At 34.2% G+C, this 19,843-nt stretch overlaps 1 protein-coding gene and 1 long non-coding RNA gene across 2 annotated transcripts in view; one reads left to right on the forward strand and one right to left on the reverse strand.

Moving 5' to 3' along the window:
* Nucleotides 1–551: 551 nt before the first annotated feature.
* On the reverse strand, nucleotides 552–5,509 carry LOC309661900. Its single transcript, XR_014264352.1, has 2 exons — nucleotides 5,437–5,509; nucleotides 552–5,216 (listed from the first exon to the last, which is right to left on the reverse strand). It is a non-coding gene; the product is annotated as an uncharacterized lncRNA (long non-coding RNA).
* Nucleotides 5,510–5,647: 138 nt separating this feature from the next.
* Nucleotides 5,648–19,843, forward strand: part of LOC309661868 (UDP-glucuronosyltransferase 2A2-like) — a 52,738-nt gene continuing 38,542 nt past the window's right edge. Inside the window, 2 exon segments of the mRNA XM_082464009.1 lie at nucleotides 5,648–5,721; nucleotides 9,193–9,961. Coding sequence (XP_082320135.1) covers nucleotides 9,244–9,961 — 718 coding nt within the window. The 5' untranslated portion in view covers nucleotides 5,648–5,721; nucleotides 9,193–9,243.

A 19,843-nucleotide genomic window follows, 5' to 3' on the forward strand; every position in this document is an offset into this window, starting at 1 on the left:
GTCAGAAAGAGAAAAACAAATACTGTATGCTAACACATATATATGGAATCTAAAAAAAAAAAAAAGGTTATGAAGAACCTAGGGGCAGGACAGGAATAATGATGCAGATGTAGAGAATGGCCTTGAGGACACAGGGAGGGGGAAGGGTAAGCTGGGATGAAGTGAGAGAGTGGCATGGACTACTATATACTACCAAATGTAAAATAGATAGCTAGTGGGAAGCAGCCGCATAGCACAGGGAGATCAGCTTGGTGCTTTGTGACCAACTAGAGGGGTGGGATAGGGAGGGTGGGAGGGAGATGCAAGAGGGAGGAGATATGGGGATATATGTATATGTATAGCTGATTCACTTTGTTATACAGCAGAAACTAACACACCATTGTAAAGCAATTATACTCCAATAAAGATGTTTTAAAAGAAAATATTAATTGATTTCTCTTTTATTAAATGCATTCTTTGTAAGTTAGAATTGAGTGTCATATTTCATCAACTGCTTTTTTTCATAGAGAGGAAATTATATAAATTTCTCCTTAGTTCTATTAATATATAAATTATATTAATGGATTTCCTTTTTTTTATTAATTAATTTATTCTTATATTTATTTTTGGCTGTGTTGGGTCTTCGTTTCTGTGCAAGGGCTTTCTCTAGTTGTGGCAAGAAGGGGCCGCTCTTCATCGCGGTGTGCGGGCCTCTCACTATCGCAGCCTCTCTTGTTGCAGAGCACAGGCTCCAGACGCGCAGGCTCAGTAGTTGTGGCTCACGGGCCTAGTTGCTCCGCGGCATGTGGGATCTTCCCAGACCAGGGCTCGAACCCGTGTCCCCTGTATTAGCAGGTAGATTCTCAACCACTGCGCCACCAGGGAAGCCCCAATGGATTTCCTTTTAGTGAATCATTTCTGCAACAAACCCCACTTAAGTGTGATGTATTTTTTTTACAATGTTTTTGGAATGTATTTCTAACATTTTACTTGAGATATATTTATAAGCAGTTTACACTTCTGTTATTTATCAGCAACAGATAGATATCATCTAATTCTGTCAATAAGAACAATATTTATTGCTGCACTCAGAATTCACAGGGCATAAAAAGGACAAAAAGACTATGCTTTTTAAAAAGCTCCCTTTAATCGTATTATGGTTAAGCATTCGGTCAGTCTCTGTAGTCAGATAGCCTACATTCAAATTGTGGCTGTGTCATTAAATCTCTGAATGACATGAGCAAGTTACATACTTTTCTATGCCTTGGATTTTTCATCTGAAAATAGAGATAATAACATTACCTTCCTCAAAGGGTTGTAAGAATTAAATGAGTTAAGGTACGTGAAGTACTTAGAATAGCACATGACATATTGGAAATGCTCAATAAATGTTAACTTACAGAAAATGGAAAATGCAATAAGGGATAAAAACTCGTATAGAAATTACTAAAGTGTAAAATTGATCACATGAAAAGAGACTCATTCACGAGGATGTTAAATTTGAGAATCTCTTCAAGGATGTACCCTGTGGTAGACTGTTCGCAATATGGACACCATGATTCCCCTCTCTTTCTGGCTCTAGGTTTGGCCAGATAACTTGTTTGACCTTCAGAACTCTGCAGAAGTAAAACATGACTTTATAGCATAGGCCTTGAGAAGCACTGCAGGTATTGCCTTCACTCTCTTGGAACAGTACTCTGAAATTGTCATTCCAGGATGTTCTATCTGGCTGGATCCTGGAACCAAACAGTCAACAACCAGCACCAACCACTGGACATACCAGTGAGGCTATCTTACATAATCTAGCTAAAGTGGATTATATTGGGGTTCTCCAGAGAAACAGAACTATCAGGAAGTGTAGATAGATAGATAGATAGATAGATAGATAGATAGATAGATAGATAATAGATAGATAGATATAGAGGTATATGTAGAGAGAAAGATTTACTTTAAGGACTTGGCTCATACAATTGTGGTAGCTTGGTAGGTACAAAATCTTTAGGGTAGAACAGAAGGCTGGAGACCCAGGTAGAGTTGTAGTTCAAGTCCAAAGGCAGTCTGTTGGCAGAATTCCTTCTTACTTAGGCAAGATCAGTCTCTGTTCTAATAAGGTTTTCAACTGATTGGATGAGGCCCACACATATTATGGAGGATAATCTGCTTTACTTAAAGTCCACCAATTTAAATGTTGATCTCATCCAAAATACCCCTTTACAGAAACAACCAGAATAATATTTGATCAAATATGTGGGCACTGTGGCCTAGTCAAGTTGACACACAAAATTAGCCATCACATAGAGTCACTAGATGACTTTAACAGAAGGAGGGATATCTAGTGAGGTCAGCAGAACTGCCCAGCACAAATTGCTGACCCACAAAATTGGTAGAAAATAAAATGATTGTCATTTAAATTTTGGAGTAATGTTTTTCACAGCAATACATAAGTGATACACATAGGAAAACAATAACTCAGGTAAGAAAATGTTCAATACAAGTTTTACAATACTGAGATCCAATCGGAATAAGAAAGCACTTTTTTTAAAAATCAAAGTTATCAAAGAAAAATTTTTGAGTTAAAAAGAATACACATATATTGAATGAGTTCGTTACTGATGGAAGAACTTTTTACATATTAAAGTATGGAGAAGTCACTCTGGCTTACACATGATTTAACTTAAACTTTAGGCTAATCAAAACAGCCTGTTTGTAACCTGATTAAAAATGGACAGAAAAACTGAATAGGTATTTTTCCAAAGAGGAAATGCAGATGGCCAACAGGCACATGAAAATATGCTCAACATCACTAATCGTCAGAGAAATGCAAATCAAAACAACAAAGAGATATCGCCTTACACCTGTCAGAATGGCTATCATCAAAAAGAACACAAATAACAAATGTTGGCGAGGATGTGGAGAAAAGGGAACCCTTATACACTATTGGTGGGGATGTAAATTGGTGCAGCAACTGGGGAAAACAGTATGGAAGTTTCTCAAAAAACTAAAAATAGTGGGGAGCTGGCAGGGTCACGTTTCCCTCTTCTCCCATTTCTGCCAGTTTTGACTGTTGTAATCAACACTATTTTAAACATGTTTCAACAGAAAAAAAAAAAAAAACTAAAAATAGAACTACCATATAACCCAGCAATTCCACTCCATGGTATACAGCCTAAAAAAACAAAAACACTGATTTGAAAAGATACATGCACCCCAAAGTTCAAGCAGCATTACTTGCAATGGCCAAGATATGGAAGCAACCTAAGTGTCCATCAACAGATGAATAGATAACGAAGATGTGGTATATATAGACAATGGAATACTATTCAGCCATAAAAAATAATGAAGTTTTGCCATTTGCAGCAACATAGATGGACTTGGAAGGCATTATGCTAAGTGAAATAAGTCAGAAAAAAACAAGTACTGTATAATATCATTTACATGTGGAATCTAAAAAATACTACAAACTTGTGAATATAACAAAAAAGAAGTAGACTCACAAATACAGAGAACAAAATAGTGGCTACCAGTGGGAAGAGGGAAGCGGGGAGGGGAATTATAGGGCTGGGGGAGTAAGAGATACAGACAATTAAGTATAAAATAAGCTACAAGGATATATTGTATGACACAGGGAATATAGCCAATATTTTATAATAACTATAAATGAAGCATAACTTTAAAAATTGTGAATTGCTATATTATACACCTGTAGCTTACTTAATATTGTACAGCAACTATACTTCAAAAAAAACCCAAAAAACAAAACCAATAAACAACCTGTTTGTGCCCAATTAAACATGCATTGTACATCTGCTTTAACCATTAAAGAAAAGAATACATTTAAAAAATCAAAATGTTGTAAATATGGTTCAGGAATTCAAAATGGAGCTGCATGGCCATTGTGGACATGGGTTCAGACAATGTACCTGTGTCGCTGATAACTTACTTGAATTCTCTGAACTGTATTAGGCTCAAGGATATCACGAGTCATTCTCAAAATAATATCTGCCAGAAGTTGCCAACTGCAACCTTCTAGTCTCAAGGTCTCCCCTTGTACCTATGAAATAATTTCAGACCACAACCAATCTTTGTTTAACAAGCACTCTTCTTGCCAGGTCTGGTTATAATCCTTGACAAACAACTTATGTAATTTTACACTTTTTGCTTTTATAAGACTTCTCCATTTTGTAGGCTGGCAGGACACAATTCAAGTCCTTCTTGAATCTGTGTATCCTGGGCGATAGTACTCAGTTTGCCTCAAATAAAACTCTTTTCTATTCCTATTATGGATTTTTTATTGATTGTTTCCATCAACATTACCTAGACAAATTATGACAAAATAATTTATAGGAATAATGTAACTCAAACACACACATGCCAACAACTGCACACACATTGGCATTTTGGCAGAAAAAGTTGTTGACTTCATTGTTGTCTTTTGTAACAAGAGTTGGAAAAGGACAATACAATATGATCTACTAGATATTTAGTGAAAAATGTCAGGGTCAGAGAAATCAGTTATCACCCATGCTGTCATCCAGATGTGAAGGTGAAAAATATATTACTAGATGTGGAAAGATTCAGGAAAGTTTTTACCTATAGACTTATCTTGAAATATTTACTTAGACTTATTCTATTTAGTTGATAGGTAAATTATATTAGCGATTCGAAGATGGAGAATTATTCTATAAAACATGTACAGTACTGATTTTCTTTTATCTAGATTGAACTTTAACTCCACAAATTGAGAAAGAATAGCGGTAGTCACGTGTATGCAATCTAAGGGAATTAAACTTGAAATGCTGTGTGGCACCTCCACTGCTCTCCTTGTTTCCCCTCCATTGCCATCACATAAAATGCATCTCTGTGAGACTAATCCCTATTTACAATCCGTTTGAAATTTATTGCCACATCTGTTTATCAATTACAACAATAAATGGTCCAACAATAAATGGTCATGTTCTATTCCAGTACTTATTTACTAAATGACATATTTGGGACACTGCTAAAAGACATACTCAATTATTATTTTTTCCCCTTCAAAATGGTTGCACAAAGAAATGTCATTGTAATTTTCATTCTCAAGGATATTGCATAATGAAAGTGTGCAGCTTTAAAACACTTATTTAATGGTCTAAATTAGTACCTTTATTAAATATATAAATGCAAAGATCAGTAAAACCACCAAGATTTTCCAGAGATGTTTCTTCATTCTACAGAGCAATTCAGCTCTGCCGTGGTTCCTGTATTTGAATTAACATAAACTATTATCACCATTACAGGACTCAGCAGAAAAGAAGAAAGACACTTCAAATTTTAAAAATTATTCTCTTTATAATTAATAATAATAGTAATAATAATTTTATGTTGCATGAACTTGAGAGATATTAATTTTACCTACTTCTTATAATAACCCGATTATTAATCATTACCAGTAATTATTTCAGATACATCCAGACATACTTGGTTGATGTGGAGGTGGGAGGCCGCAGAGACCATGATAGCAAAGGCAATATTCAATTCAAATAGTTTCCAGGGAACCAGTAGAAGGATACACCTTTAACAAAATGTTAATCTGCTTTATAACGTAATGGGGGGGAATGCAAAGAGTAAAATGATCTGTATAATCTTTTCTCCACTTAAGATCACATTTCTCATCATTTATGCTTCCTCAACTAGCATTTATCTAAGTTCACCTTCTTCCTGGTGGCAAATGAGCACTATTAAAGTTCTGGCTGGAAACTTCAGGTAAGAAATTTTTAAATCTCATGACAAGCAATACATAAGCAATGCGTAATGTACATGTAGACTATATTTTATTCTAAAAGAAATATCAATCATTACAAGTTTGATGGTTAACTTCTGGTTTGTTCCATTGCTTCCCTTTGAAAAAGTTTTCAGTTTTCTGGAAATAACTTGAGGGTCCCTCCCCAACTCCAGTTATACAATTCACAATAATTTTATAGATATTGAGGGAGTTGTATTATAGAGCAGTAAATTGAGAGTTTTATCTAAATGTGAGCCCAAAGGCCTCTTTAAAACTTCACTTACCTCAGTTCCAACCAGTGGAAGACTTATTTCTTCCTGCATTAGCCAACACATAAAGTAACAAGTAAGACTTATACCGATGTATGATGAAGGCAAAGATGATTCTCACAAGTGACCACGATGGTCTTTAAGACAGAACATGTATAAAGATCAAGATGACATCCTTCAATGGGTATTTTATTTTCTTAATAATGTGCAGTGGATTTTTTTATATCTACATATTTTAAATATACATATATCTCAAATAAATCTCAAATAAGTTTATGCCAAGTCAATTTTATTTATTAAAAAAAGAAAATTTAAAGGTTCTCTAAACAAAATCCTGTTGTGCAACCAATTTTGGTATTGTAAATACTGTGTTTGCTTCCTTTGTGCAATTAAGTAAAGCACATTTTTTATTATCATCATCTATGATAAAAATATTCATATATGCTAGCTTCTTTTCAAATATGCTAGCTTTTCCTTAGAATTCAATTGATTTCACAAATATATTAATCATATTTTTAGCTGTAGTCTCTCAAAAATTTTCTGGAAAGAGTATATTAGCTTTTCAGTGCTCTTAAGGTCAGAATAATTAAAATCACATTTTCAGACCCTCACATTTCAAAAAAACCTTTTTTTACAACCTCTTTAAACGTCTATGGTCAATATAATTTCTTCATTTGGTTTTCTATTAAATTTAAGAACACAAACAAATCTAAAATTTAACCTCAATACTTTGACAAATTTCTTAATACTTGTCATATTACTAAGATATTTTTTTAAATCAAAAAGTTTATGACATAACACTGGTTTCTTTTGTGCACATTACTCATCACTAATGTCCAGATACTTTAGACTCCAAGATAAGTGTCATATACCACATCTCTCATGAAGACTCTCCTATCCTTATGCCCCACAAAAAGAAACCTGAAAGCAATCTCTACTCTGTAGAGCTTTGAAACATTTTTTTTACCTGTGTTATTTCATCTGATGGCACTTAGCATTTTCTCTAATTAAGAGAAGGAGAAGGAATTAAAAGAGAAAGATAATAGATTTTAAACATGTCCTTTACTCCAGGGACTATACTTGTTGCTTAATCAATATTATTTTATTTATTTAAATATATATTTATCTTATATATTGTATATATAATTACATAATTTATAGTATTTATTGTAAGTTATTCATTTATTATATATTAATAGATATTTTATTATCTATTTTGTTGTATTATCTTATACTCACAGAAGCATCCTAAGTTTTTTTTAATTTTCATTTTCCAGATGAAAAAACTAAGTTTCATAAATATTAAGCAGCATAATGTTAAGCTAGGACTTCTTCGCCTGATTCTAAAAACTAAATTCTTTTTATAATATCATGCTGACTTTAATATACTATGCCGATTTTTGTTACATTTATGTATGCAATTTTCTTATCTTCCTCTGATAGACTGTAAGATGAATATTAGTATCTCTTTGATTCATCTTTTGCCTAGTAGGGAGTTCTGTGCCTAGTAAGTACCCAGTCAACACATATAACCTGAATAAAGACTATATTTTAGTTGTTTAAACTGGATCTGATTCCCCACTAGTAAATAAAATGAATAAAATAGTAGTACACTGTGACCAGTTTTTCATCCTAGTGGATCAACTATTTGAAAGTCTCCTGGCAAGTAACTGTGGACCAGGGTGACACCAGCAGACAGAAATTTTGTGCATACCATAAAATCCTACTGCACAGAGCCTTGAATTGAAATCCACCCCATGAACTGTCTGATTACTCTGCTAAGCTTTGAATAATACTTTGTAAAAGGTAGTAACTGTTTTAATGAAGCAGTTAATGTTTCACTACAGATTATCTTTGGTGATGGGGAGCTCAGAAGAGACACCACTAAAAAAAAAATAAGATTTCTGATTTCAACAGACATTAAAACAAAAAGATTCATCTCTGCTTACTCATAGACATATGCATGCACATACACAGTTTTCATAGAGATTATGTTACTGGGATGACTTGATCCTACATTATTCAGTGTGACTTACACAAATTTATATTGTGCCGTTTATATTGTCTCAGCATGTTTGGGGTAGTTTATGGTTCATATACATAGGTGTCTTATAGTTGATAAGGGGACATGATATACTCTCATGGGCTAATCTATCCTAGTGTTTAACACAGTAGGCTATGGAAGGTAAGGAGCCTTAAAGCTGTTAATACCAGTTCCTTCTTTATTTTGCTGTATGAACTTGTCAAGTTACTCAGCTTCTCTGAGCAATGGTTCTTTCTTTATGTGGGAATAATTATAGTAACTGCTTCACTGGATCTTTTCTTTAGTGAGAAGTAAATGAGATTAATACATGTAAGACACTTTGCACAATGTCTGACACATAGTGAACACTTAAGTGCCAGTAACAATTTTAAAAATCTGAGTCTAGATGTAAAATAGTTTATTCACATAGGCTTAGCTAGCTTTGGGGCAGCACTTTCAATAGAAGGATGTTTGAATTAGCAATTCTCTTCAAATAGCTCCTATTCACATGTAACATTACCCATCATCTCTTGTATATATTACTTGCACATAGTTTATTTATTTACTTGTAATTTTTTCTCAGTAATTCATTAACATAAAATATTTTCCTAAACATATTATTAAAGTAGTACTAAATATTGCACTCACTATATTTCTTTGTTCTTTACATTTTATAAGTATTCTCTTTGCAATAATCCTATCTATTAACAACTAAGAACTACTTAAAAAGTTTAATGTTACTAATGACATTATATAAAATGTATTAAATTTTGGAAAATCTATAGCATTAGCAACTCTACATTTCTGAGTAAGTTCTAGCCCTGTCTGAGGTTTTGGTTCCTAGGCCTGAGTGTAGAGTTGAGACACACGGTGGCTTTAAGCAGCTTAGTAGTAATAATTTAACAATTATAAGATGCAAAGAAAGGGTTGAAGGATCAACTTCAGGAAAAGGATCGGAGAGCAAGAATCATCACCAAAGCTAAAGCAACAGGTTGAGAGACAAGATACATGATACCCCTAAATCTCCAATTATCACAAAATTATGACTATAGAGCTACCATGACTAATATCATTTTGTAGAGAGAAGGCTCTTAAGAGTATCAGTGGTTTGAATCAAAACTTAGAAATAATTTGTCTCTCCTTTTTTGCTTAAAAAACAGAGAAATTCATTTGCGCCACGCCTCATTGAATCTTCTACATCAAGCGACATCATGTTGAACAAGAACATTCTGCTGTTGGCTCTTCAGATAAGTCTCCTAGGAACCACTCTTGGTGGGAATGTTTTGGTTTGGCCAATGGAAGGTAGTCACTGGCTAAATGTTAAGATAATTATAGATGAGCTAATTAAAAAAGAGCATAATGTGACTGTCCTAGTTTCTTCTGGTGCACTTTTCATCACGCCGACCTCTAACCCACCTCTGATATTTGAAATATATAAGGTGCCCTTTGGCAAAGAAAGAATAGAAGGATTGATCAAGGACTTTGTTTTGACATGGATGGAAAATAGACCATCTCCTTTAACCATTTGGAGATTCTATCAGGAGATGGCCAAAGTCATCAAGGACTTCCATATGGTGGCTAGAGAAGTCTGTGATGGTGTTCTCAAAAACCAAAATCTAATGGAAAAGCTGAAGAAAAGCAAGTTTGAGGTCTTGGTATCAGATCCAGTATTTCCTTGTGGTGATATAATAGCTTTAAAACTGGGAATTCCATTTATATACTCCTTGAGGTTTTCTCCAGCCTCAACAGTGGAAAAACACTGTGGGAAGGTACCATACCCTCCTTCCTATGTTCCTGCTATTTTATCAGAACTTACTGACCAGATGTCTTTCACTGACAGAATAAGAAATTTCATTTCCTACCATCTACAGGACTACATGTTTAATATGCTTTGGAAATCATGGGATTCCTACTATAGTAAAGCTTTGGGTATGTTACCTGTTTTATTATTTAAGTTTGAACAAACAGAGCTTTGTATCACTTCTTCTTTATTTCCCTATGGCTATTCTTCTTCAATCCTACATATTGATTACTGTCTATTACTATCATTTGACAGCAGGAAAGAACATAAAAGACACTATGCTTTGGAACTACAGTGTGTTGTTTTCTAATTTTATGGACTTGAAGGTACCAAATAAGTTCTTTTATGGATAACATCTGGTGACAAATACCTAAGTTTAAAAATAGGACTAAATTCTCATTTAGATATTGCATTGAAAATAGAAATTGCCTAGAAACTTCAGTGGGGTATGGGAAAAGCTGGAAGAAATTAAGCTTTCTACAAGCCCATTATTATAAACATTTGTGCGTGTGTATTTAAAAACATACATGTTTATGGAAAACGTTTGATTATTGCACATAGATTTCCTACTGTTTACTAGGCTCTCCCTTAGATAGAGAGGTTACAACAAAGACTGAGATCAAGTTCTTGGATTCAAGGATTTCACAGTCAAGCAGAAGAGACGTCAGACAGGAAAAGGAATACTTACGGTATGAATGATGTGAGTAATGGAAATATGTATAAAGGACAGAGATAGTATAAAGGAGACAGGCAGTGTGTGATGAGAGAGAGTGGTATTCTGAAAAACTTCAGAGTTGAGGTGTTGCACCTCAAAAAGAAATCTTTAAACAGTGAATATAAATTTTCCTGCAAACTAAGTGTGGGGAAGGAAACAGTGTGCTCAATATTGTGGAGTCTTAAAATAGCATGTGTGTGCTGGGTATTACTGATGATTCAGTATTTATGAAGGTCAAAGTATAAAGTCAGGAAGCATGGGGAAGAATTTTGGAGATGTCAGGATTGCAAGAATGAATTTATTCAATACGTATTTACAAAGCCTCTAGTATGTCATGCTAAGCATTTTAGTGTTTAGCTAAAAAGCAACTGGGGAAAGTTGCATTATGGGAAAGAGATGCATTATGACTGGATTGCGTTTTATGTAAAATACTTGGATAGATGCGGACCTAGAGTGGGAGGGTTGTTAGACAGTAGGTTATTGCATCCCTCCTGGAAAGATGCCATAAGAGCATGCACTAGTGAAGTAGCTTATAGGTGGAGAAAAATAATGCAGATGAGACTATAAAGTAAGGCAGTTAGGAGAGCAGGCTCTTGATAACCAGTTTCCAATTAAGAGTATGTGATCACGGAGGGGTAATTAAGCCTCTTGTACCTGCACTTATTTATCCCATTTCTAACAGGGTTACTGAAAGAACTAAATGAGTTAACATATAAAAGGATTTTAAGATAGTGTCTAGGAACTAGTAACCATTCAAATTAGTGTTAGCTCTTTATCAGGTAAAATTAATAAGAGCTGATAATTGATTGGTGTGGAGTATTAAGAGGGATGAGGAAGAGATTAAAATGGTTTATTCTTGTGATATAATTGACATATAACATTAATTAGTTTCAGATGTACAACATAATGATTCGATATTTGTATATATTTGCTAAATGATCACCACAGTAAGTCTGGTTAACATCTGCCACCACGCATAGTTACAATTTTTTTTCTTGCGATAATAATTTAAAAATATACTCTTTTAGCAACTTTCAAATATACAATACAGCTTATTATCATTAACTATAGTCACCATGCTGTACATTATATTCCCAGGACTTATTTATTTTATAACTGGCATTTTGTACCCTTTGACCCCCTTCACCCATTTCACCCACCCTCTACCCCTCACCTCTGGCAACCACCAATATGTTCTACTGTATCTATGAGTTAAGGGTTTTTTTTGTTTTGTTTTAGGTTACACATATAAATGAGATTGTATGGTATTTGTCTTTTTCTGTCTTATTTCACCTAACATAATGTCCTCAAGGTCCATCCATGTTGTCCCAAATGGCAGGATTTCCTCCTTTGTTATGGCTAATATTCCATTATTTGCGTGTGTGTGTGTGTGTGTGTGTGTGTGTGTGTGTAGCCAAGACATGAAAACAACATTGGTGGATAAATAAAGAAAATGTGATACCACATGTAGCTATTGTAAATAATGCTGAAATGAACATGCGGGTATAGATATCTTTTCAAGTTAGTTTTCATTTCCTTCTATAAATATTCAGAAGTGGAATTGTTGGATCATATGGTAGTTCTATTTCTTATTTTTTGAGGAACCTCCATACTGTTTTCCATAGTGGCTGTACCAATTTACATTCCTACTAACATTACACAAGGGTTCCCTTTTCTCCACATCCTCACCAACATTTATCTTTTATTTTTTTGGTAACAGTCAAGAGGTGTGAGGTAATCGCTCAGTGTGGTTTTGATTTGCATTTCGTTGATGATTAGTGTTGTTGAGCACCTTTTCATGTATCTGTTGGCCATCTGTATGTCTTTGGAAAAATGTCATTTCAGATCCTCTGCCCATTTTCAGTCATATTGTTTGTATTTTTGCTACTAAGTTGTATAAGTTTTCATATATTTTGGATATTAGCCCCTTATCAGATATATGATTTGCAAATATTTTCTCCCATATGATAGGTTGCCTTTTTATTTTGTTGATGGTTTCCTTTTTTGTGCAGAAGCTTTTTACTTTGATGTAGTCCTACTTGTTTATTTTTGCTTTTGTTGCTTTTGCTTTTGGTAGTAAATCCAAAAAACATCATCAAGACCTATGTCAAGGAGCTTAGCGCCTATATTTTCTTCTAGGAGTTTTGTGGTTTCAGTCCAAACCATAAAAGTCTTTAAACCATTTCAAGTTAATTTTTGTACATGATGTAAGATAGGGGTCCAGTTTCATTCTTTCACATGTGGTTGTGCAGGTTTTCCAACATGATTTATTGAAGAGCCTGTCTTCTCCACTGTATATTCTTGGCTCCTTTGTTATAAATTAATTGACCATGTATGAGTGGGTTTATGGGTGAGGAGTATTAAGAGGAATGTAAGTTACAATTGGCTCATCATATTCTCTGGATATATTAAATAGTTACCCCCAAACTCAAAAACAGATATTTATCTCCTGGAATCCAAACAAAAGTCTACCTGTTCTGATTCTTAGAGAGAATAAACTCAGCTAATATGACAATCATGAACTACCTTATGAAGATAAAAGTGAATGGTCAACATCACAGGGCTAAAACTGGACCTTAAAAATTAAGAAAGAGGACAAAGAAATGGCAATTTTATAAGGCAGCAAAGCTGTCAAGATTTTGAAAACTCTTTAATCTCCTCATGCATGTAGTAAACTAACAGTGACATCTGAACATGTGCAGAATCTCAGTTAATGAACTAGAGGAATGTACATGGAGAGTTCCTTGGTCACAGTATGTGTCTACATTTTCATCTCATCACTTACGTTTTTATCAACTACTTGTTCTCAAGCTTGAGATAATAATTATCAGGATTACGATGTTCTTTATTTATGTTGATGAAATTATCCCTAGATAAACCTTCTCCATGCTGGCAATCTCAAGATCACATGTTTCATTGTATTTTGCTTGTAAGTTAATGCTGGTAATAAAACCACACTATTTTCCCGTCTTAAGATATTAGAATAATCTTTCTTAACAATTTGTTCATGGGAATGTAATGAAGATTTCTAGAAAGGTTCTTACCCTCTGATTTTGATAATCTCATGTTTCTAATCAAATTACACTCTTCTGACTTAGAATGGCTATTTAAACTTTGTTTTACTAAAACACAATATTCTTATTGATGTCCAGGGACTTGAGCACTCATAGTCAAAAGGTCAGGTAAAAAAATAAAAGTACTGACATGACAGAGTAATTTATTTTTTTGCAAGACTTTGTACATGTGGATTGATAAATGAGGATGATGAATGGAACTGACTTGAAAAATAACTTATTTCCAATTTGTAATTTGAATTTACCTTTTAATTTAGCTTGACTGCTCTAATCAAAGTCATTTCAACAAATCCATATCTACTCAGTTCTCAAATTGTCACACCTGAGTAAATAAATAGAGGACAACTTTCTTTCTATAAGATTATTTTTCTGCAGTGGTATGCTATAAGAACCTCAGAGTGAGTCTATCTCTGTTAATTGCTATGAATTGGATATTATCATGTGAGAATTACTTCTTTTATTCCAGGTAACAGGTATTTGGTTGAAACTCATGGATATCATTATAGTAAGAGCAGGCAATATTTGTTGATAAGTGCTTCACATGTAATATGTACCTTAATCCTTGCCATGAACTTGTGAAGAAAAATCTACTATCACAAGTGAGAATATTGAGGCTTAGAAATAGTGAACATGTTAAAATCAAATCATATAGCTACTAGGTTGAGAGAATTTTCAAACAAGTCTTTCTGACACCAAAGCATCTAGAACAATTTTTCTCTCCTTTAAAATCTTCAGGTACAAATTCATCAATTATTCAGAATATTTTAGGTTTAAACTTTCTTGGGTACTTTTCTTCTTCCTTTCTATGTATTTAGTTTTTACAGTCTACTATTTTATTTCTCACCTATTTAATTTGCCGAATTGAGTTTAATTGGGCCTTGTTATCACTAGGCACCTTGTTATTCCTTTAGGCATAGCAATTCTGTTGCCTGGGGTAATTTGCCTGAGGATAGCTTTCTGGTCTTAAGAGAGCTTCACTTTAACTGAAAGTTAGAAACGGCTTCTGCAGATTTCAAATATATTTGTCTAAAGTTGATCCACGTAAATTTTATTTTTGTTTATATTAACAACAAAAAAGCTGCCACCAAAATTGTGGAAACATTTAGGGAAATGATAATGTAGCATTTTAATGCCAGTAAAAATATTTATAATCCATAAATATTACCTCTTGCTACCAACAGTTTTACCCTGTGGCTACTATAAAAACAAAGAGTTTTTTTGTGAGTAACATTTACATATTAGATTTATATAAATATACAATGTATTTTTACATATGAATAACCTCTAAAAACGAATGCCATCCATAATAACAATAGACAATCATGCAAATATATTAAGTTCAATAGGAAAAACAGCAGACCTTCATAAAAGAAAAAATCTTGACCGTAGTATTCAGATCTTTACATGAACGAGGTACTCACTAAGCACAGGTAATTAATGTAAAATAAAGTGCTAGAAATGAGACATATTTGAGTGTTTGTATCTGCACAGTGCTTGATTTCCAGTTGTCATTTTAAAGGAGAAAATAATATATTGGAATATACTCTTCTTTTCCCTGAAGAATAATACATTTTGGTTTGGAATGTTCTTTTTCTTTCTTTTATTCTCTTCCTGTTTTTCCTTTGTTTCCCTCTCTCCTTCCTTCCTTTCTTCTTCTATTCAAAATTTAAGTTAATCTTGATTGGTTAGAATTTTTCAAATCACCACTGGTAGCATTCCCTTTTACACAATTACGCATCAGCTGGATGATAGCCATAGGCGGCATGACAACCAAGATGGAACTTGCTGTGGGACATGCACAATTCCCAGGAAGAGCTTTCACTCTTTTTTGCTCCCACTCACTGAAAGGGAATGAAGGTTATAATCTTTATAGGTATAATCTTGAGCTTTATATCTGTGTATTTCTTAAATCATTTTTGAACTTTGCAACTGAATATATTGTTAGTGATAGATCATTTGTGATGTGCCTGGAGTCTGAGCATGACTGACACTTGTGGAGGAAATTGCAAGTGTTTGGGAACATCTGCACTAAAGCTCAGGTGTCCCAGGGGGCTATTGTCTGAGGAGTGGAAGAGAGGAGGTGGGTCTAAGTGATGAGATCTAGGTGATCTGATCTGGTTAAATTGATCATTTTAAAGTCAGATTCTCTCCCTACAATATCAAATATAGCTAACATTTATTGAGTACAAATGCTATTCTGAATAATTTACATGCATTGCTTCATTCAGTCCTCATAACTACAGAAAATATGCACTGTCATTCTCCCCTATTTTGTAATGGTGCTGAGTAACTTGTCTGGGGTTACAATCAAGGAAGTGGTGAAGGATTTAATGCCAGACCAAGGGCTAAAAAGAAAGCTTTAGACAATACTCAGTTTATACAGGGTAAAACAAAGGGGAAAAAAGAAAGCTCACCTAAATTTAAAATTTAAAATTATATTTCTGTGCATTAATTTTGTATCTGGCTACTTTACCAAATTCATTGATTAGCTCTAGTAGTTTTCTGGTAGAATTAATGCACAGAAATCTCTTGCATTCCTATACACTAATGATGCAAAATATGAAAGAGAAATTAAGGAAACACTCCCATTTACCATTGCAACAAAAAGAACAAAATACCTAGGAATAAACCTACCTAAGGAGACAAAACACCTGTATGCAGAAAATTATAAGACACTGATGAAAGAAATTAAAGATGATACAAACAGATGGAGAGATATACCATGTTCTTGGATTGGAAGAATCAACATTGTGAAAATGACTATAGTACTCAAAGCAATCTACAGATTCAATACAGTCTCTATCAAACTACCAATGGCACTTTTCACTAGAACTAGAACCAAAAATTTCACAATTTGTATGGAAACACAAAAGACCTCGAATAGCCAAAGCAATATTGAGAAAGAAAAACAGAGCTGGAGGAATCAGGCTCCCTGACTTCAGACTATACTACAAAGCTACAGTAATCAAGACAGTATGGTACTGGCCAAAAAACAGAAATATAAATCAATGGAACAGGATAGAAAGCCCAGAGATAAACCCATGCACATATGCTCACCTTATCTTTGATAAAAGAGGCAAGAATATACAGTGGAAAAAAGACAGACTCTTCAATAAGTGGTGCTGGGAAAACTGGACAGCTACATGCAAAAGAATGAAATTAGAGCACTCCCTAACACCATACACAAAAATAAACTCAAAATGGATTAAAGACCTAAACGTAAGGTCAGACACTATAAAACTCTAAGAGGAAAACATAGGCAGAACACTCTATGACATAAATCACAGAAAGATCCTTTTTGACCCACCTCCTAGAGAAATGGAAATAAAAACAAATATAAACAAATGGGACTTAATGAAACTTCAAAGCTTTTGCACAGCAAAGGAAACCATAAACAAGATGAAAAGACAACCCTCAGAATGGGAGAAAATATTTGCAAACGAAACAACTGACAAAGGGTTAATCTCAAAATTTACAAGCAGCTCATGCAGCTCAATATCAAAAAAACAAAGAGCCCAATCCAAAAATGGGCAGAAGACCTGAATAGACATTTCTCCAAAGAAGATATACAGATTGCCAGCAAACACATGAAAGGATGCTCAACATCACTAATCATTAGAGAAATTCAAATCCAAACTACAATGAGGTATCACCTCACACTGGTCATGGTCATCATCAAAAAATCTACAAACAATAAATTCTGGAAAGGGTGTGGAGAAAAGGGAACCATCTTGCACTGTTGGTGGGAATGTGAATTGATACCACCACTATGGAGAACAGTATGGAGGTTCCTTAAAAAATTAAAAATAGAACTACCATATGACCCATCAATCCCACTACTGGGCCTATACCCTGAGAAAACCATAATTCAAAAAGAGTCACACAATGTACCACAATGTTCATTGAAGCTCTATTTACAATAGCCAGGACATGGAAGCAATCTAAGTGTCCATTGACAGATGAATGGATAAAGAAGATGTGGCACATATATACAATGGACTATTACTCAGCCATAAAAAGAAACAAAACTGTGTTATTTCTAGTGAGATGGATGGACATAGAGTCTGTCATACAGAGTGAAGGAAGTCAGAAAGATAAAAACAAATACTGTATGCTAACACATATATATGGAATCTAAAAAAATTAAAAATGGTTCTGAAGAACCTAGGGGAAAGACAGGAATAAAGAACAGACATAGAGAATGGACTTGAGAACACAGGGAGGGGTAGGGTAAGCTGGGACAAAGTGAGAGAGTGGCATGGACATATATACACTACCAAATGTAAAATAGATAGCTAGTGGGAAGCAGCTGCATAGCACAGGGAGATCAGTTTGGTGCTTTGTGTCCACCTAGAGGGGTGGGATAGTGAGGGTGGGAGGGAGATGCAAGAGGGATGAGATATGGGGATATATGTATATGTATAGCTGATTCACTTTGTTATACAGCAGAAACTAACACACCATTGTAAAGCAATTATACTCCAATGAAGATGTTAACAAAAAAGAGATAATCCATCATATTAAAAATGTATAAATGAAGAAAATAAAAAATAAAAATAAATAAAATTTCAAATGAATTAACTAAATGACAATCAAGGAACTCAAACAAAATTGAAGTACTAATGTAAGGCTAAAACTTTAAAGTTACTAAAGAGTTGATTACTCAGGTTCCTAAAACAGTGTGAAGACTGGTTTGTAGGCTTTTGTGGCCTCTGGAGCCACCTCCAAATCTGAGTGACAACGAGAAATGATCAGCACAATTAAATCCTAGCATCCAGGGCAATGTACAGAAAGAGGAAAGCTTCAAGCCAGGGCATGTGTTTGGGGAAAAAATTTGTAAGAAAAACTCCTGTACAAAAGTGTTGTTTTAAACATTCTCAATTCAAACTAATAGCATTATACATTTTAAGATACTTTAAGTCTAATTTAGTTTTAAACAGATGATTAACATTCTCCAACAAGTGTTATATACAAAACCTCATTAAATCTTATTCTGAGAAATGTATGTCTGTTTTATTCCCCTTTGGAGTCCTCTCTTTCAAAATAGAGAACGAAAAGGAGCAATTGATTCTGAAGGGGAACAAAATCTTCCACCCCAAAATGTGTCTCTTTGGCTTGAGGATTATCTGGAGCTGATTGCTTTTAAGAGACAAAGACTCAGGAAGTCTTTCTTTTTATCTTCCCTTTAACTGCTTAAAAGAATTTAGATAAGAGGCCCTGTCCAGGAAGTGCCCTCTCACCAGAGAAATCTACAGAGAACAATGGCTACTGTGGTAGGGAAACTCAGCAGGGCCAGGAGAGCAAAGTCCAATCTGCATCCCATTGTCTCTATGGCACAGCAAACATTCGTTTACCAAATATTTGTTTTTCCATCTATATGTGAATTGCCTTCCTCCACTCTAAAGCCCCAAACCCTTACCCCCTTCTCCTTCCCTCAGGTGGCATATAGGCCTCAGTTGCCTAATTTGTTCTTGGGCCTCATAGTCTTGAGGAGACCCCGCATGTCACTAAATTTGGTTTTTCTCCTGTTCATCTGTGTCACGTCGATTTAATTTTTAGATGAGCCAAAAGAACCTAGAAAAGGTAGAGGGAAAGTTTTTTTCCTCTCCAACAATTCAAAGTACAAGAACAATATCATAATTGGTGTAAATTTTCTATGACTATTTTTCACTCATGGTACTTATGTATTGTTTCACAGGCATATGTTTTCTAAATTATTTTCTGAGCTCTTTAGTTATGTTTAAGATGTCATTATCAAATATTCACCATTGTGAAATGTAATGTTTTCTAATTTTTACTGTTATAAAATATATCTCAACTATTCAATTTAAAAAGTAGATTACAGAAGAAGGAACATTGGACTGGGAACCAGAATACTTATGCATTTCCTGCATTGTGACTTTCAGATTATTTAAACCTCTGTTGATCTATTTTCTTACATACAAAATGATGGAGATGGGCAAACTGGATTTATGTTGGCTATAGAATGACAATCTCACATGCTATTACTGAAACCGTATCCAGAAGAGCTATAGTGAACTCATAAAGCAAACAAATACGTGGTCGTTTTAAATTACAGAACTTCATTTTTTCATGAAATTATGCATATTTAGCATATTATTTTTTCACTGATGGAAATTTAAATCTAAGCTTATACTGCATATGTCCCCAAACATAATTTATTTTTTAATCTCTTCATCATTTTTGAATTTGTAAATTAT

This window comes from Balaenoptera physalus, assembly GCF_965194825.1.
Source record: "Balaenoptera physalus genome assembly, chromosome: 5".
In the NCBI taxonomy this organism is placed as follows: domain Eukaryota; kingdom Metazoa; phylum Chordata; class Mammalia; order Artiodactyla; family Balaenopteridae; genus Balaenoptera; species Balaenoptera physalus.